This window comes from Alternaria viburni, assembly GCF_023758015.1.
Source record: "Alternaria viburni strain BMP 2772 chromosome Unknown scaffold_1, whole genome shotgun sequence".
In the NCBI taxonomy this organism is placed as follows: domain Eukaryota; kingdom Fungi; phylum Ascomycota; class Dothideomycetes; order Pleosporales; family Pleosporaceae; genus Alternaria; species Alternaria viburni.
In genome coordinates this window covers 1,086,247-1,102,583 of record NW_026055770.1, presented here as the reverse complement: position 1 = coordinate 1,102,583, position 16,337 = coordinate 1,086,247, and the positions used below count along the sequence as shown (strand labels likewise).

Here is a 16,337-nt window from a genome sequence, read left to right as displayed (position 1 = left end):
CTCTCCCTCTGTCGTCATCTCTAGAAGCCGAGGTTTCTAAAGCGCATTACAGCTCCCATTCCGAAAATTGGGCTACAGCTCACGGTCGCTCCTTCAGTGTCATAATCTCGTGTAACCCCACGTGCTCGTGCCTTGGACGGCCTTTGGTCCCAATTCCTCGCAGCAAACACCTTCCTGAACACTTGCACTCCAACTCTACACAACATGTCTGCGAAATCAGTACAAGGGCCTGGCGGCAAGAAGCCCGCGTCGGCGGCCACAAACTTGATCGGTAAGCCTCGAGTTGTGAATTTGGAGGGTATGCGACCGCGATGGCAGGACACTGACGCGACATGAAGCCGGTGGCGGTGCTGGAATGATGGAGGCACTCGCGTGTCATCCTCTCGGTGAGTTACAAGTCCCCAAGCCTGCATTATCTGCGCTTCAAGTCTAATTGGATATCAGATACGATCAAAGTCCGCATGCAACTGTCAAGACGAGCTCGCGCTCCAGGAGTACGTCCCAAATTATTCTTTCGAAGCGGTCGGCATATACTATCCAGAACGTCACTGATAGGTGTCCATTACAGGCAAAGAAGCGCGGGTTCATTACGACCGGAACTGAGATCGTGAAGAGAGAGACAGCATTAGGCCTATATAAGGGATTAGGCGCCGTTCTCACAGGCATCGTCCCGAAGATGGCCATACGCTTCACGAGTTATGAGTGGTATAAGCAGATGTTAGCGGACAAAGAGGGCAATGTCGCGTCAAAGTCTACGTTTATGGGTAAGTTTGAAGCTCGCGGAATCGCAAGGCGCATCTTTTCGGAACAGCGTCTACTCAAGAATGACCGAATACTAACACTGTACAGCTGGTCTTGCCGCTGGTGTCACGGAGGCCGTTCTCGTCGTCACACCCATGGAGGTCGTCAAGATCCGTCTTCAAGCGCAGCACCACTCGATGGCCGATCCGCTCGATATACCCAAGTACCGAAACGCCGCGCATGCCATGTATACTGTCATCAAGGAAGAAGGTGCAGGCGCATTATGGCGTGGTGTCTCGCTCACAGCGTTGCGCCAGGGAACAAACCAAGCAGCAAACTTCACTGCGTACTCGGAACTCAGGGCACAGTTACAGAAGTACCATGGTACAACGGATTTGCCAGGCTACGAGACGAGTTTGATCGGTCTGATCAGTGGTGCTGTTGGTCCATTTACGAACGCGCCGATCGACACCATCAAGACGAGGTTGCAGAAGACGCCCGCGGAGGCAGGCCAAACTGCCATTCAAAGGATAGTAAACATCGGAAAGTAAGTTCTCGAGCGCAACCAACTTCCGAGTGTTAGCTGACAATTCACAGCGACATGTGGAAGCAAGAAGGTATCCGCAGTTTCTACAAGGGCATCACACCACGTGTGATGCGAGTAGCCCCCGGTCAAGCTGTCACGTTTACCGTGTACGAATATCTGAAGGGTGTGTTGGAGAAAGGCAGAGAGATGCTCCCTGGTGGGGCATATGAGGAGTGAGCTTGCATTGTGTTTCACAGTCCGTTGAAGAGCGCCCTTCGATAAGCATAGGTTGATTTCCAAGCATGTTGAAGCCTGTAATTCATGTGAAATACAACAACAAATGAATTTCAGAAACGCCACTCAGGGACCAGACTGCATGATGGAAGCAGGGCTGCCAAGGTGCATCGGCCGTCCAGCCCACCTGCCCCACTATAGTACAGCATCACCGCTGGTTCGACGTCAGTGTACACGTTGAAATCAGTGCATTCAACAACATTGCAGCCTCTACTTTGAGTGTCCCGACAACCACAGAATATAGTGCAGTAGAGACTTGCCAAGATGCAGTCTGGTATCTCCGGTAACGATCTTCCAGCGCGTTCCAACCTCGCACCCCACTAACAACCCCCATAGCTTCCCAGGAGCTCAAATCCGCCGTCGGCAGCCTCATAACCTCAAGCTCGCAACGCGGAATCCTAGCCACAATCCAAAACGAAACCATCATCCCCAGCGACACCATATCCTCGTCAGCATCGACGTTTCTCGCCGACCTCTCCAATCTCCAGTCCCGCATCCAGCCCAATGCCGCACTCTACATCCTCCTCCGCCGCGCCGACTCGCTCTCCTCGCCCGACAAATCCCTCGTAGCCGTAACATACGTACCCAATGCCGCGCCGGTACGCCAGAAAATGCTCTTCGCATCCACGCGCCTCACACTCGTGCGTGAACTAGGCGGAGAGCATTTCAGCGAGAGTGTCTTCACGACCGAAGCATCAGAGCTCACGCCGGAGGGCTGGGAGAAACACATTGCGCATACAGCGTCTGACAACCCGCTGACAGCGGAGGAACAATCTCTGCAGGATATCAAGGATGCTGAGGCCCTGGAGAGCAGAGGCACACGCGGCCAGGGTCTGGCCCAAGGAGGCAGGATCGCTATTCGGGCTGATGATGAGATTGGCGGCGCGTTGAAGAAGTTGGGACAGGGTGGAACGGATAACCTCGTGCAGTTGCGCATGGATGGCGCGTCTGAGACGCTTCAGCTTGTTTCTTCTTCGTCGGCGACGCCTTCGACTCTCTCACGGGCTATTGATGCCAAGGAGCCGCGGTACTCGTTCTACCGTCATGACGACGCTGCGGCGAGTATCGTATTCATCTCGACGTGTCCGAGCGGAGCGAAGATCAGGGAGAGGATGCTGTATGCAGCGAGTAGGGGCAATGTGGTCAGTCTGGCGCAGAACGATGGTGGGCTCAAGGTAGAGAAGAAGATTGAGGCAACGGATCCGGATGAGATCACTGAGCAGGTTATCCTGGACGAGTTTAAGGTGGAGAAGAAGGAGGAGAGCAAGGGTTTTGCGAAGCCGAAGAGGCCTGGACGGCGGTAGATGGCATCGCAGGTATGAAAGTGGACAATACGATGGGCGGCAAAACTTATCATCAAAATCCTAGACATCAAGATGACAATGGATATCTTTTGCATCATGCTGCAAAAGTACGACTGGCACTGTGCTATTATTTACTCTCCGTTCCTCAAGAAACCCCGGTTACCATGCGGCCTCCTCTCCATATTCTTCCCGAATCTAACGCCAGGTTTTCCTCCCTTCTTGTCCATTTCACGCCCCTTCAACCAGTGTTCACGTACGTTCTTCGTATTCCTGTTGACCTTGGGCGGCAGCACCCGGTTCTGCTGTGCCAATACCGCTACGCTGAGCTTGCCCTTCTTCACATCCTTCGCTGGCTTATCGACGCGCTCCAGAAACTTTATGTGGTGGTTGAGCTTCTCCTTCCTGAGTTCCTCCTCCGTCTTTCCGCGCCGCTGGGGCGGTGGCGTAGGTGGGCGTTGGTCGTCGATGGTCTCGAGGAGGGAAGCAGGCAGGAGACCGTTGGATACGTCGATGTCCATGCGCGACGCAACTTCTGGCTCTTTGTCGAGGGGGCCGGCGGCAGCCTTTGCTTCCTTGGCAGCTTTCTTCGCCAATTTCTTTGCCTTCTTCTCCTCACGCTCGCGCTTTGCAGCTTGTTGGGCGGCAACGAGTTCCTCGCGCGCTTGCCGCTTGGCCTGCTCCTTTGCTTGCTGAGCCTTCTGCGCGCGGTCGGCTTCGGCTTGCGCAGCTCGTGCTTTCGAACCTGCAGCGGCTGTGGTGACTACCTCGGGGGCTTCGTCGTCCGAATCGCTTGCTTCGTCCTGGTCGACTTGGCTTGTTTGCGTTGGGGGTAGTGACTCGATGGGCTGAGAAGCTTCATATCGCTTGTGGCCTTGCTTGATCGCAACGGGCGAATCTTGCGACTCGGCAGGCTCCTCGCTACCAAAGCGTCTATGCGTCTTTTCAGGTTGTGCTGAAGGAGGCGCGTCGCCTTGCGAGGGTATAGGAGCTGTGCTGCTCTCGTACGAGGACGTTGGAATATCGTCGGGGAACTTGGACGGCGTCTCTACAACCTTCTTCGGGCGGCCTCTGCCTCTCTTGGCTGAGCCTGGTGCTAGCGTCTGGCCATCTCCCGTCTTAGCCTTGGGTGTAGGTGATCCCTCAGGTTGCTTAAATGTTGTGGCGGGCGTCGCGTATACTGAGCCTGAACCTGAACCAGGCTGCTGCGCTGGTGTGTAAAAGGACGGATTTTGTGAAGTTGCCGGCGCCTCTTCCCTGCCTTCACCGAAGCTGTCCGTGGCCGTCGAATCATCCGGTGACTTCCTGCTGACCACAACGTGGGGGCTCGATCGGCGTCGGAGTGGCAGAAATTCATCCTGTGTCGGCGTCTGAGGGTCTTGGGTCGCAGGCGCGGCGGCGACAGCGATTGTGTCTGAGACGTCCTCTACGGACTCTTGCGAAAGTCCTTGTGAAGGCGCATCCGAATCGGCGGTCTGCTTGGCAGATCTTTTCTTGGAGGACGACGTGGGCGCAGACTTCCTCTGCCTTTTCGTTTGTGTCGGCGTCTCTAGCGACTCGAGTTCTCGCTTTCCTGCGACTTTCCTCGTCGAGCTGCGCGGCGTCGGTGTCGGTGCGCCTGGCGTCTCTGTTCCGCCTCGTGTAGTGACCATTGCGTCTTCGTTGCTGTGGGTTGATACGCGTCGTGTACGAACCGCGGCTGTTCTTGTCGTTGCTATGTTGGTGGATCGCGCGATGTGGAAAAGATTCTGGCGTGCCAAGATTTCGCGGCCATTGCGGACCCCCGAGACTAGCGGGCCTGTGAATCCCAAGGATCACCGCATCGCCATTCACCAACTATCGCGCAGTCATCTCGTAACTATGTCGACTAGTCGCGCAGTATTACGCTCAGCAAGCGCAGTCGCGCGTCTAGAGCCATGTTTGTCGTGCCGATCGCGTCAAACAACTCTAGCCATCCGCTACAATGCTACGAGATATCCGATGGCCTCGCATTGGCTTGCAACAGGCATGCGAACCCAGAATTATTCCATCAACCGAAAATTGGATCCAAAAGCACGTGTTGATGTTGATACTCGCGCTCGACTGGGCTTCTACACCATATGCAAGCAACAAAGCATATTCAATATCGAGCCGCGTACGGCTCTGAGCATCTACAATGACTTCGTTGCGAAAACGAAAACAACTTCCCATAGCGACAACGTTTTGCGGATAGTCGAGAGTAGGTTCGCGGCCCATACTCCCCTCTATAGATGGCACTGACATGAGCAGAATACAACCTCCGATTGATTGATATTACATCTCTTGCGATGGCCACATTCAAAGTACCCGATCTCAGCAATCCAGAGATAAGAGCTCGACTGCCGCCTAGTCAGCACAAAGAAGTCGCTGTTATGCTTCTGCAAGGATGTGCGCAAGCTGGGGATCCTCTCGCGATCGTACACATCCTGACTGTCGTCTACCTTGGCAGTTTGGGCAACCAGCCCGCTCAAGAGATTGCAAGGCTCTTTCCACAGAAAGATATCGCCCAATACCGCCAGCTGCTCGACACGATTGACTTGCAGACCTTGGAAAAGACTCCAACTCTAGTAGTTGAAGTTTTGACTCTAAGAGGACTCTTCCTTGAGCAAGCAGGACAGAAGCAAGAGGCCATAAAAGCATACCAAGAAGCCATCAAGCCTTCAACTCTTAATGATCAAACTGGAAGGCCATTAACACATGCGATGCAATTTCCCATTATAGCACCCTGGAATGCGCTCGGTTATCTACTCAAGGCAGACAAAGATCCGAAAGTACAGGCAGAAGCCCAGTCATATTTCCAGAAAGGCGCTCTCGAAGGTGATGATCCGCTTTCATACTACGAACTCGCAGCCTATGAGCCGAAAACAAGCGAAAAGTGGTTGCGGTATACGAGCAAAGCAGCAGCATCCGGTCACAGACAAGCCATACTGGACCTCACTGGCTTCTATCAAGAAGTGGCAGCATCGAACTCGTCTGTTTTAGAAAACGGTAGCATACGACATGCGCTCAACTGGTTACTGACCTGGAGACGCGGAAGCGCCTCGAAGCTTGCGCGAGAGTGGTTACATGTGGCGTCTGTCGTTGGACACAAACCTTCCATGTTACAACTTGCGGAGTATCACAAGTCTATTGGTCATGAAGAAGAATACAGGAATTATTTGCGTATGATAGTCGATTCTGACAGCGCGGCCCTTTACAAGGAAGAGGCACCACAGCTTGTGCAAGTTGCGAGGTTGCGGCTTGCGGGAACCCGGTAACAGCCAATACAACCAGTAGGAGACCATGTCCTGTCTACTCCATTCTCTTCCAGTGTATTATGCGTGTTCGCCGCGCTCATACGCGCAGCCTGGTATCGTTTCAGAAGCTACATTCATCTGAAGTGTCCATCAGACAATTACGCAACTGTTCGATGATTCTGCGCAAACGATCTCCACCCCAGATCGATCTCGTACTACGCATTAGACATACATATGTGTGTTGAAAGACATCTTGGTCATATCCTCGACAAAACGACTATCTCCGGATCTACCCCGGCCTACCCCACCTCGGCAGGTGAGCTACTGGCCTTCCTTATCTGGCACTCTGATAGTGGCCACAGCATCCGATGACTGCTTGAAGACTTATATTCATCGCCAGTATGATCGTCCATCTACTTAACACATACCATTCTGCATCTTCACGAAGACATTAAGCACAATTTACCATCGAAAATTGATCTTTGATCACTTCAATCTAGCATAACATCTATTCTCACAATCATGTCGTCTATTATCCCTCTCAACAGTCATCGAAAAGCCTTGATAGGATCACCTTCAAACTTCTGGTCTCACTCTACCAAGAATGGCTTTGACCTCACTCATCCCTCTACGCACTCGTCACCAACTACCGGGCCCACACACACCATTCAGACACGAGCTGATGCCATCACAATCGATCCCTCGAAATCCGCCCTTGTCATCATTGACATGCAAAACTTCTTTCTCTCCGAAGCGTTCGGCCGCGGCCAAAAAGGTCCTGGTCACATGGCCTGCGAACAGTTGGTCAAGTACGCTATCCCAGCTGCACGCAAGGCTGGCATCAGAGTCGTATGGGTAAATTGGGGGCTTACAGAGGAAGAAGCCAAAGAGATGCCGCCAGCTGTGAAACGCGCATTTGGCTTCTTCTCCATTCCGGAAGATGCCGATTTCAAAGCCGACGACGCTTTTGGACACCAAGAAGGAAGCGTGAGCATGGATCGACATGGCAAAGAAAACCAGTCTTTCTACCGTGGTATCGGTGCTGACTGCGGGATGCTCAAGTTTCCAGACGGGAAAACCGTAGAGGGGGGTAAATTACTCATGCGCGATTCTTGGAATGCAGCGCTCTACCCTCCACTTGATGCCATGTATGCCGAAGGCAGCAAGTTGGAGAGTAGGCCTGACGTCTGGATCCATAAGAACAGGATGAGCGGGATGTGGGGTACCACGACACCCCTCAAAGAGTTTCTGGATAAAGAGGGTATTAGGACCTTGTTCTTCACAGGAGTGAATACCGACCAGTGCGTGGGTGGAACCCTGACTGATGCATTTAGCAATGGGTACGACTGTGTTCTGTTAGGTGATGGCTGTGGGACGACCACACCAGACTATGCGCAGCAGTGTTGGGAGTATAACGCTGCTAGAACCTTCGGGTTTTGCGCCAGCTGTCAACAGTTTGCCGAGGGTTTGGGTAACTCTTGAATATGTAATCTACGTATCTTCATTCGAATCCAGAAACCGACGTAGAAGGATGGTGAGTACATCTGTAAAGTCAATGGTCTCCGTGGTGACTCTTCAAAGAGTTCCCAGGAGCATCTGTGGGACGGTCTAATCCACACATAGCCAAGACCAGTCTGTCCACTTCGTCACCCCCACATCCTATAAAACCCACCCTTCCTGAGCCTACTGCTGCAAAGGCCACTGAAGCGAGACGTTCCGGTTGTTGTCGAGCACGGTATACGGCCTGTTCTTTAGGTACGCCTCGGAGGAGGTCTTGATTCTGGATTATTGGGGAGAGGACCGTGGTACGCAGCAAACCAGGATCGTTTTGTACAAGATCAGTAATTACGTTCTCACTTCTTACTAACTCCCATTGAAGCCCGAAACCGTCCTTGAAGAGAGCCTCGAAGGCGTCCACTCTATACATTGGCCAATGGAAGTATCCCGTGAATATTGTAGTACAGCCGTTTCTGGTTCGTTCGATCAAGTGATTACGTAGCGTGGTGCTCGGTTCTTCGTTCTCCAGGATGTGATTGCTTTGGACTAGAATAGCATTTGGCCAGTCTGTACTGAGGCAGTCGATAGCGTCTTTTACCGTGCGGGACTCGTGGACCGCTGCTCGTTGTATCAGACGAGGCGCAATCTTATCTGATACACCGAACGGCGTGGATTGATCTCCTGCCAGTGTGATGACAAGAATATTGAGCATGATGGAAGCCCTTGCCAATGTAACTTTGACTGTAAACGAAAAGGATGGGTCTGGAACTGAAGAGTTCGAGAGTAGTAGATGGAGTCTTTTTATAATAACATAAATATGCGCTGAGCAATCCTCAGCTCATCAAACGAAGGGGCAAGCCACACATGATCCGGCATCGTGAACAATCAAGCAGGGAAGTAAGCTGCCAGCATGTCTGATGGGCTTATTCTTCCGCAAATATGAAGACATGGGAGACGTCCACGAAAGTAAGTTCCACCAGCTCTGCGAAGTATCCTGAAAAATCATGTATTAAATTACACAGTTCAAGTTGCGCAGGAGTGGCGCTTCCTGATCAGACGATATCGCCCCGCCAAGGCCGCCGCGGACATCGGAAAAAGCCTCGGCTAAGCAGCGCGAACGCAAGAAGCAGCTCCGATGCTATCCCCCACCCTGGTTCTTCTACATCATTACCGGTGATACCCCCGAAACATTACGCTGCCCGGTGCTGAGGAGGAAACATACACACAATGTCAGGACTGAGGATATTAGTGCCCGTCAAGCGGGTCATTGACTATGCGGTACGTCCATTACACTAACACATGGACATGGCGCATGCATGTTCGACACTTGAAGGCTTGAAAGAATGGCTCCGAGGATGATGGCACTCAACACGGCTGTCTCAGTAGCGAATGACACTGACACCATTATCAGGTCAAACCCCGCGTGAACCGCGCCCAAACCGCAGTCGAAACCGCAAACGTCAAGCACTCGATGAATCCCTTCGACGAACTCTCCATCGAAGAAGCCGTCCGCATGCGCGAAAAGAAGGCCCACCACGCGAATGCCCCCAACGTAGAAGAGATCGTCGTCTTCTCCGCCGGCGTCCCCAAATCCCAAGACATCCTCCGCACAGCCATGGCCATGGGCGCAGACCGAGGCATACACGTAGTCGTAGAAGAGAAGGACGCCCTGGAACCACTGGGCGTCGCGAAGCTTCTACGGAAAGTAGTAGACGAACAAAAGAGCAATCTTGTAATCCTAGGCAAACAAGCCATCGACGACGACGCCGGCCAAACAGGACAAATGCTCGCAGGGCTCCTCAACTGGCCGCAAGCAACACAAGCCTCCAAAGTCACAATCAACGATCAAACCGTCGAAGTCGTCCAAGAAGTCGACGGTGGTGTGCAAACAATCAAAGCCAAACTTCCCATGGTCATCACCACGGATCTGCGCCTCAACGAACCCCGATACGCTAGCTTACCCAACATCATGAAGGCGAAGAAGAAGAAGCTGGACAAGAAGAGTCTGAGCGACTATGGGCTAGACACTGAGATCAGATTGAAGACAGTAAAGGTCACCGAGCCACCACCACGGAAGGGCGGTGTCAAGGTAGAGGATGTGGATGGCATGATTAGCAAGTTGAAGGAACTGGGTGCTTTGTAAAGAGCATGCCTATGTATCAATATTCCAAAAAGACTGAAATGCAACAAAAACGGACAGATCCTCGCAGCGTTTGTGCGACTACAACTTGTCGCCCCATACATTGTCCCCCAAGACCTCACGATCCTCCAAGTCCAGCTTCCCATAGCCTGGTTCCGTCTTCCTCACCCTCAGATCCTCCTCATCCTCACTACTGTATTGCACGTTCTCGTTCTCGAGGAACTCCTTAACTCCATCGCTGTCCTCCTCGCACCGCTTGACATACCCACCAGTATAATCGTGCGACTTAACCCTCTTGACACCCACCCAACCCAATCCCTTCTGTAGCCTGTCCAACTCCTCCAACTCCTGCTCGTTCAGCCCCTGAGCCCTTTTCAGAGTCAGAAGCGAGTTGATCCTTTCCGAAGTCTCCAGGTAGGATGACCGGTCTTTCTCATTCCATTTCGCGCTGTATACGTCTGGCTGTTCGAGATCGACGCGTATTACTTCCCACCAGTGAGATCGCATGGCTTGCGAGAATGTGCCGTCGAGGTTTTCCTGCCTTGAATCGATGCGGTAGAATGCTGTTGTGTTGCCGTCTAAGGAATCTGTCCAAATCGCGTTTACCTTCTTCTTCTCCACGTTTCCTTCTTCGTGCGTGTCCGTATTGGGATTACAGCCTTGCAACACGCAATCAGCCAGCTTCTTATCCGCTGCTTCTAAATCATTGAACCACGCGACAATCTCGACATATTGCTCCGAATTTTTGGGGTATTCTAGTTCAATGTACCATTTTTCTGCGAGCGTGGTACCGGACATGGTAACGCCAATACTAGGGTATTCATAGTTGATGTGATCGTGGCCGGTCCACTGAGAAGGGATTTTAGGTAGTTCGGCGGAGGCGACGCGGAATGAGGGTTTGTCTTTGGAACGTGAGTGGGAATGGATGACCAGGTAGACGGAGTTGACAGCCATTTCGGATATTGTGCAACTTTCTGACAGAAGGCTCGGGATAGGAGATGAATGTACTCGTAATATAACTTAGGCCTCGCGATGGACAAGCTTTGTGTAGAGTGACACTTTTTGCTAACAAACTAGCACGGTTGCGTGAAAGCATGCCTCAATTTTTGCTCCTACTAGCTACCACCTACGTTTGATCTATGTATGTCCCTAGTTTATCCTAGTTCCCAAAACTGACAGCGACAACTTCCCACCAATACCTAGTCATGACACTCTTAGTCCCATCATCAAGCATTGTCGGCTGATGAACAACGTAAAAAGCGCTATCCATCATGTGATCATTTAGCTTCGAAACATCCCAAAGAGACTTTGGAGCTCCTATCACTTTGATACCGGTTGCCCTGAACCCGTCTATATGCTTCTTCGCTTCATCGACCAGGAGCTGCTGAGCGACGTCCTTAACGGGGTTGTGGCCAGAGATTCGTACGTCTTCCTCGCAAGACTTGCTATGGACTAACTTCGTCTTCCACCGCCCACCGTCTGCAGCTACCACTTCCACTTCATCGTATGTGTTGTCGCGGTCTTCAAGCTGGGCGAAATCCTGATCATGCCGGATCTTCTCCGCCCAGCTGAATCGGGGTCTTGTACGTTTCCCACCCTCCCTACTTTGCTGAGCAGTACGGAAGTGGAGCTGGAATCTGAGAACTATGTAGATGATCTGTGTAGCCATTGTCTTTCGTGAAAAATGACAGAGATGAAAAGAGGGACTCTGTATTGCTCATGAACTCTTTTATACACGTCTCTGGGTACTGATGAAACCGCTGATGCTAGTCGCGTGAAGGAGCCATGCTACCAGACTCACCCCAGATCACGAGGACTGTGCAGCAAAGAAACTGAGGAAGCTTCCTGTGGTAAGGCCGCCAACCAAAGATAGCGACATGAAGCTTCCTGCTGCCTCAAGTTCTTCCGGCTCGACCCACTCAGCGAAACCCATCATGCAACTGCTACCCAAGTAGCCATTTGTTATGCCGAAAAGCAACTGTACAATAAAGAGATAGAAGAAATCGGAGTTGACAGCGGCGCCTTTCCCACCGATGTTGCAGAGGAAGTACAAGGGTATGAAGAGTACACGCACAATGGACAGAAAGAACAAGAGGCGTGGACGATGCGTAAGACGAAGGGCAGGTAGAGCGGGTCCCACTCGACCCATGAGGTCACCAAGGTTCCAGAAAAAGAAGCCTAGGGGGATAAAAGTTGCTGGTTGGAAAAGGCGAGGAGCCGTTGCTGGATCGCGTACGCTTAGTACTTGTGGCGTAAAGACAGGGAAGAACATGGTAATTGCGAAGGTAATAAAGACGGCGCCGGCGAGCCAGAAGAGCTTCTTAAGCATCCTCGTCAGTGGCACACTCTTGCGCTCGTTGTGCGTTGGACCGTATTCGGGTCCTTGGTCGTACGATGCTTGCGACATACGCTGCTTGGAGCTAGCCCTGGAGAGGAGGTAGAAGAAGGCTACCAATGTTGCAGCGGAGACAGCCGTGGCGGTCAAGAAGTAGATGAAGGCAGAGGTGCTAGACTCTTGCGGCGCTCCATCGGTATGTTGCTTCTTAGGCACAGACAGAACCGATATGATCTGGGTGATGGAAGGCAAGACACCGGCAATGCCTTGACCAGACATGATTCCTTGGGTATATTCCTCTCTTCCAAAGCCCGATACATATGCAAAGACGCCGTTCTGGCACAAGCCTGTGGCAAGGCTGGCGCTCAACACCATGAGCATGAGGAAAGCGAAGTAGACACCGACGGATATGTTCAGGAAGAACTTTGTGGATATGGCGAGAAGGGTGAAGACGACAGCGTTCAAGACGAGCGATGCGACGATGCGTTTGGGGTAGTTGGCACGAGCCTGGAGCTTGGTCAAGACGATCATGGAGCCGAGGTTGCCTACAGTGGAGACGCAGAGGATGGAGGACTGGAAGTTGCGGAGGAGGTTGTCGTTGGACCCGAAGCGTCGCTGGAAGTACGGGGCTGCTGCTAAGAACATGTTCCTAGTACAGTCAGTATCATGGCTGCAGTGGTGTCTGAGGTACCCACCAAGCCCATAGCATGGAGACACCCAACAGGGTGAAGATAGCATAGTCCGTCCACGAGAATGCCTGATCCTCGCGCTCGATACGCTCGCCATCTGGCCGCTCAGAGCCTCCTTCTAGTGGCTCATACGACGCGGACAAGTTCTCGCGATCGAATATCTGGCGGATGCGATCCATGATGGGAAGTGTCGTCGCGTTCGAGGTGCTCTCGGGGATGTACTGCGGAGTTGCGGAGATGCCGATATACGTCTACGAGGAAGAGACGTCTTGAAAAGGAAGAGGAACACTGTATAACTGGATACAGGCGGACATGTTCAAGCCGTGTCGGTGCTAGTAGGACTCATGATCATATCGCGTGGGTGAGCTCGAGAGTCGACGGGTGACACGCGGGTGTAGATCGCGCTAGTGGACTGGGGCTCTGCCTGCGCGGCATGTGGAATGCTTTGATGTCACCTCCCCGCGCTGCCCCTCCGATTCGCTGCACCATCTCACCACCAAATACTTAGCTGCGAGCGTCAAATAGACCAGACGTATTCTAGGACTACATCTTCTCTCGTTGCCACGAATATGTCATACCAACTCCCCCCCAACACAATCTCCATCAAACGGAAGCGCACCGATGCGCCTGTCGACTCTCTTAGGATCGAACACGCCGAAAAGGACATCAAGCGACAAAGAAGCAGCGACTTTGCATACAAGCGTCTCACCAAGCCGGGCGACGATGTCCAACAGGAATCAACACCACCCACGCCGACTCTCGCCCGCCGTTTTCGCCTCGATCCCGTGTCCAGGATTGGCGCAAAACGGCATTTCGTAGAGGAACAAGAGGTCACCAAGGAAAACATCCCAGCAGGCGGACAAGTGCAAGCACCAATACCAGAACCTACACCAGACTCTACACCGCGACCACGAAAGCGGCCAGGCGCCGGCAGCGCACTACACCACTCAGCCAAACCCTCGATACACCGGAAACCACCCGTCACCGAGCCCTCAGAAAACGATGTACGCAATCTGGAAGCCCTGTCAAAAGAGTTGGAGAAGGTAGACAATCTCGAAATACCCCTCCCCTCGCCTTCGAAACACAAGCCCAAAGTGCCAGCGAAACGCTTTGCAGAACGACACCCGGACAAGGCTGCAGCGCTCGCAGTCCAAGATGGCACAATGGCAGATGGCGACGCCATGGACATTGACAGCGAATACGTATACGATCACTATGTCCGGGAACCCGTTCTACCAGACGCCCCCGCCCCGACAGGCACAGTCGGCCTTCTAGTTATCAGCGAAGAGGACGCAGACTGGTGGGACAACGACGAGAACAGCGACCGAGAGTTCGACACGGATGACGAAGACGAAAATGCAGAGGATTACTACGCCAATGACTATCCTGAGGACGAGATGAGCGACGACGACGAGTTCGATCGCAATCTGTACCAGTCCAAATACCGCCATGGGAGTGACGATGAAGAGTACAACATTGGAGACGACGACGATAATGCATTGGGAAGCGGTGAGGATGAGGATGATCTGCATTTCAAGATGACGGTACCCAAAGCACAGAGAGTGGGATATTGGGGTATGCAAGGGGAGTCATAACATGGTCGTCTACTAAGACACTGTCCGCTTTCGCCGCACATCGGCCATGTTATTTTCCAATCGTCTTTCCCTAGAAGCATTCCCAATATCTCGTCAGCATTAGACTAGAGATCAGGCCTCTGCAAAAGATCAAAGGAATGCCATTGATTTCATGTGATCAAATCACACTATCAACGTCTAATACTCCTGGTAATCATAAAAAACAGAGAGGGTATCATGTCAAACTCCCGACCCCAAATAATACACGAACCAAACCCAGGGGCACATTCCATAGCCCTGCCGAAGCGTCATGTGAAAGTCATGTCCCATCCGTGAACGCCACTGCATCTCTTTACGCTTCGATTCCCAAACCCTCCCATGGAATGTCAACGTTCGTCTTCGTAACCTTTTCCTCGTCATTGTCTCCACTCGTGGCACGGGATGACTCTTCCAACATAGCCTTATTGGGGAGACCAGCATCCTCCTAGGTAGCGCTAACACTCGCCATACTGCCCTTCCGCTGTTGGCCAGGTCCGGGTAGTTGTCCAGGGAGTATCTGTCGGGGTCCGCCTGTACCGATAGCACTTGGCCTCCTGCTCCCTGCTCCACCGTCCAGCCCGGCGCTCAGCGGTGCGCCGAATCCAGCGCTTTGCGGAAAGTGCTCGTTGGTGGCACTCAATGGCGCGCCCATCATACCGAGTGCCATCCCCCGTCCAGTGCTCATATTATCACCACCCGAGAACATGGACCCGCCTCCGCCTGGGGGTGCGCCAAGTGCTGAGCGGATCATGCCTTTCATGCGGATGTATTGGTATTTCGAGCGTTGCGAGGTATGCGTGTATGTTGCCATGGGCCGTGGCCGGTGTCGAGAGAGGGCAGCCATTATAGAGTCTTTCTCTTCGTCGGAATCAACAGCGCCCGAGGGCTCGAGATCTTCGGGGAGGGGCGCGTTGGCATCAATGAGAGACCCTAAGAATATGTCAGTATACAATGTCTCTAGCTGGGTGATCGTGGGATACATACGTTGAATCTTAGCCTGGTTCTTCTTCTGATATTGCGCCAGCAACATGTCATATGGTAGACTTCGTCCTGGAACGGCCCTCTTCAGACCCATGCTATGGCTCTTGCAAGTCAGACTTCTTGCGCAGTATCCGCCGTTCGGTAGAGAGACACCGCACTGCCTCTCAACATCGACTGGGCCTTTGGGCTTTGCTCCCTTCTGCTTGGGTTCATCCTTCTTCTTCTTTTTGGCGTTCGGCGCCTTCTCCGCGTCTCCGTCGAGTTTCCGCTTTTTGCCCTTCTTTGCGCCATCGCCGTCTATCGAGGCACCCTTGATGGCTGACTTGCGCGACTTGCCGCCCTCGTCATCTTCGCCCTTCTCTTTCCGCAGAGCTGCATCTTTGGCTTCCTTGGCCTCCTTCTTCTTCTTTAGCTTCTCCTGCTTCTTGTTCAAGCATTCACGAATATGCGCCGCAGACGATGCGCGAAGTACGGGTCGGCGACAGTGTTTACATTGTACTGTGTCCACTTTATCGTCTAGGGGTCGGCCGCTGGGGAAGCCGGCAATGGTTTTCTCGTCCAGAGGATTGATCACAGGCGAGGTGGTCGACGGAGCGGGGGCTTTGGTCTCGACGTCTAATAACATGTTAGACCGCTGTGTAGACTCACGTGCATGTACAGATACAGCGCGCTGTGGGTGACATACTGGTCGCGTCGCTTTCCTTCCAGTTCCCAGATATCGACGGCTTCGGTACCGGCTTCTTGATCTTCAACTTGATCCTGGCTTTCTCCGATTTGACTATGTCTTTTACTGCGCTTGTGTCCAGTAGGCTAGAGTTGCCTCCAGATTCTGTGGCTGAAGGTGCTGCGGTACATTAGTTCCATCGTAGCGGCGCCGGGGAGGGGTGCGGAGTTCAGCTCACCCTTTCGTGTGCCATTCGTAGCCATGTTGGCGGCTCTACGACGCCTGCGGAGTGCTTCGGTGGA

At 52.8% G+C, this 16,337-nt stretch overlaps 10 protein-coding genes across 10 annotated transcripts; 6 read left to right on the top strand and 4 right to left on the bottom strand.

Moving 5' to 3' along the window:
• Positions 1-204: 204 nt before the first annotated feature.
• On the top strand, positions 205-1,504 carry SFC1 (Mitochondrial succinate-fumarate transporter; the record flags this gene model as incomplete). The annotated part of the gene is made up of 6 exons (XM_049349322.1): positions 205-271; positions 339-386; positions 445-494; positions 569-764; positions 850-1,288; positions 1,339-1,504. 6 exons carry the CDS (start codon positions 205-207, stop codon positions 1,502-1,504), a joined length of 966 nt encoding a protein of 321 aa, XP_049216109.1.
• Positions 1,505-1,825: 321 nt separating this feature from the next.
• On the top strand, positions 1,826-2,865 carry J4E79_000405 (uncharacterized protein; the record flags this gene model as incomplete). The annotated part of the gene is made up of 2 exons (XM_049349321.1): positions 1,826-1,844; positions 1,898-2,865. 2 exons carry the CDS (start codon positions 1,826-1,828, stop codon positions 2,863-2,865), a joined length of 987 nt encoding a protein of 328 aa, XP_049216108.1.
• Positions 2,866-2,996: 131 nt separating this feature from the next.
• Positions 2,997-4,514, bottom strand: J4E79_000404 (uncharacterized protein; the record flags this gene model as incomplete). The annotated part of the gene is made up of 1 exon (XM_049349320.1): positions 2,997-4,514. The coding sequence occupies one exon, from the start codon at positions 4,512-4,514 to the stop codon at positions 2,997-2,999; it is 1,518 nt and encodes a 505-aa protein (XP_049216107.1).
• A 355-nt stretch (positions 4,515-4,869) lies between these two features.
• Positions 4,870-6,137, top strand: J4E79_000403 (uncharacterized protein; the record flags this gene model as incomplete). The annotated part of the gene is made up of 2 exons (XM_049349319.1): positions 4,870-5,080; positions 5,131-6,137. 2 exons carry the CDS (start codon positions 4,870-4,872, stop codon positions 6,135-6,137), a joined length of 1,218 nt encoding a protein of 405 aa, XP_049216106.1.
• A 501-nt stretch (positions 6,138-6,638) lies between these two features.
• J4E79_000402 (uncharacterized protein) lies at positions 6,639-7,598 on the top strand (the record flags this gene model as incomplete). The annotated part of the gene is made up of 1 exon (XM_049349318.1): positions 6,639-7,598. One exon carries the CDS (start codon positions 6,639-6,641, stop codon positions 7,596-7,598), a length of 960 nt encoding a protein of 319 aa, XP_049216105.1.
• A 1,242-nt stretch (positions 7,599-8,840) lies between these two features.
• J4E79_000401 (uncharacterized protein) lies at positions 8,841-9,756 on the top strand (the record flags this gene model as incomplete). The annotated part of the gene is made up of 2 exons (XM_049349317.1): positions 8,841-8,891; positions 9,025-9,756. The coding sequence occupies 2 exons, from the start codon at positions 8,841-8,843 to the stop codon at positions 9,754-9,756; spliced, it is 783 nt and encodes a 260-aa protein (XP_049216104.1).
• Positions 9,757-9,834: 78 nt separating this feature from the next.
• On the bottom strand, positions 9,835-10,707 carry J4E79_000400 (uncharacterized protein; the record flags this gene model as incomplete). The annotated part of the gene is made up of 1 exon (XM_049349316.1): positions 9,835-10,707. The coding sequence occupies one exon, from the start codon at positions 10,705-10,707 to the stop codon at positions 9,835-9,837; it is 873 nt and encodes a 290-aa protein (XP_049216103.1).
• Positions 10,708-11,560: 853 nt separating this feature from the next.
• Positions 11,561-12,956, bottom strand: J4E79_000399 (uncharacterized protein; the record flags this gene model as incomplete). The annotated part of the gene is made up of 2 exons (XM_049349315.1): positions 11,561-12,737; positions 12,784-12,956. The coding sequence occupies 2 exons, from the start codon at positions 12,954-12,956 to the stop codon at positions 11,561-11,563; spliced, it is 1,350 nt and encodes a 449-aa protein (XP_049216102.1).
• A 390-nt stretch (positions 12,957-13,346) lies between these two features.
• On the top strand, positions 13,347-14,372 carry J4E79_000398 (uncharacterized protein; the record flags this gene model as incomplete). The annotated part of the gene is made up of 1 exon (XM_049349314.1): positions 13,347-14,372. The coding sequence occupies one exon, from the start codon at positions 13,347-13,349 to the stop codon at positions 14,370-14,372; it is 1,026 nt and encodes a 341-aa protein (XP_049216101.1).
• Positions 14,373-14,835: 463 nt separating this feature from the next.
• J4E79_000397 (uncharacterized protein) lies at positions 14,836-16,298 on the bottom strand (the record flags this gene model as incomplete). The annotated part of the gene is made up of 4 exons (XM_049349313.1): positions 14,836-15,320; positions 15,375-15,986; positions 16,057-16,215; positions 16,274-16,298. The coding sequence occupies 4 exons, from the start codon at positions 16,296-16,298 to the stop codon at positions 14,836-14,838; spliced, it is 1,281 nt and encodes a 426-aa protein (XP_049216100.1).
• Between the last annotated feature and the right edge of the window lie 39 nt (positions 16,299-16,337).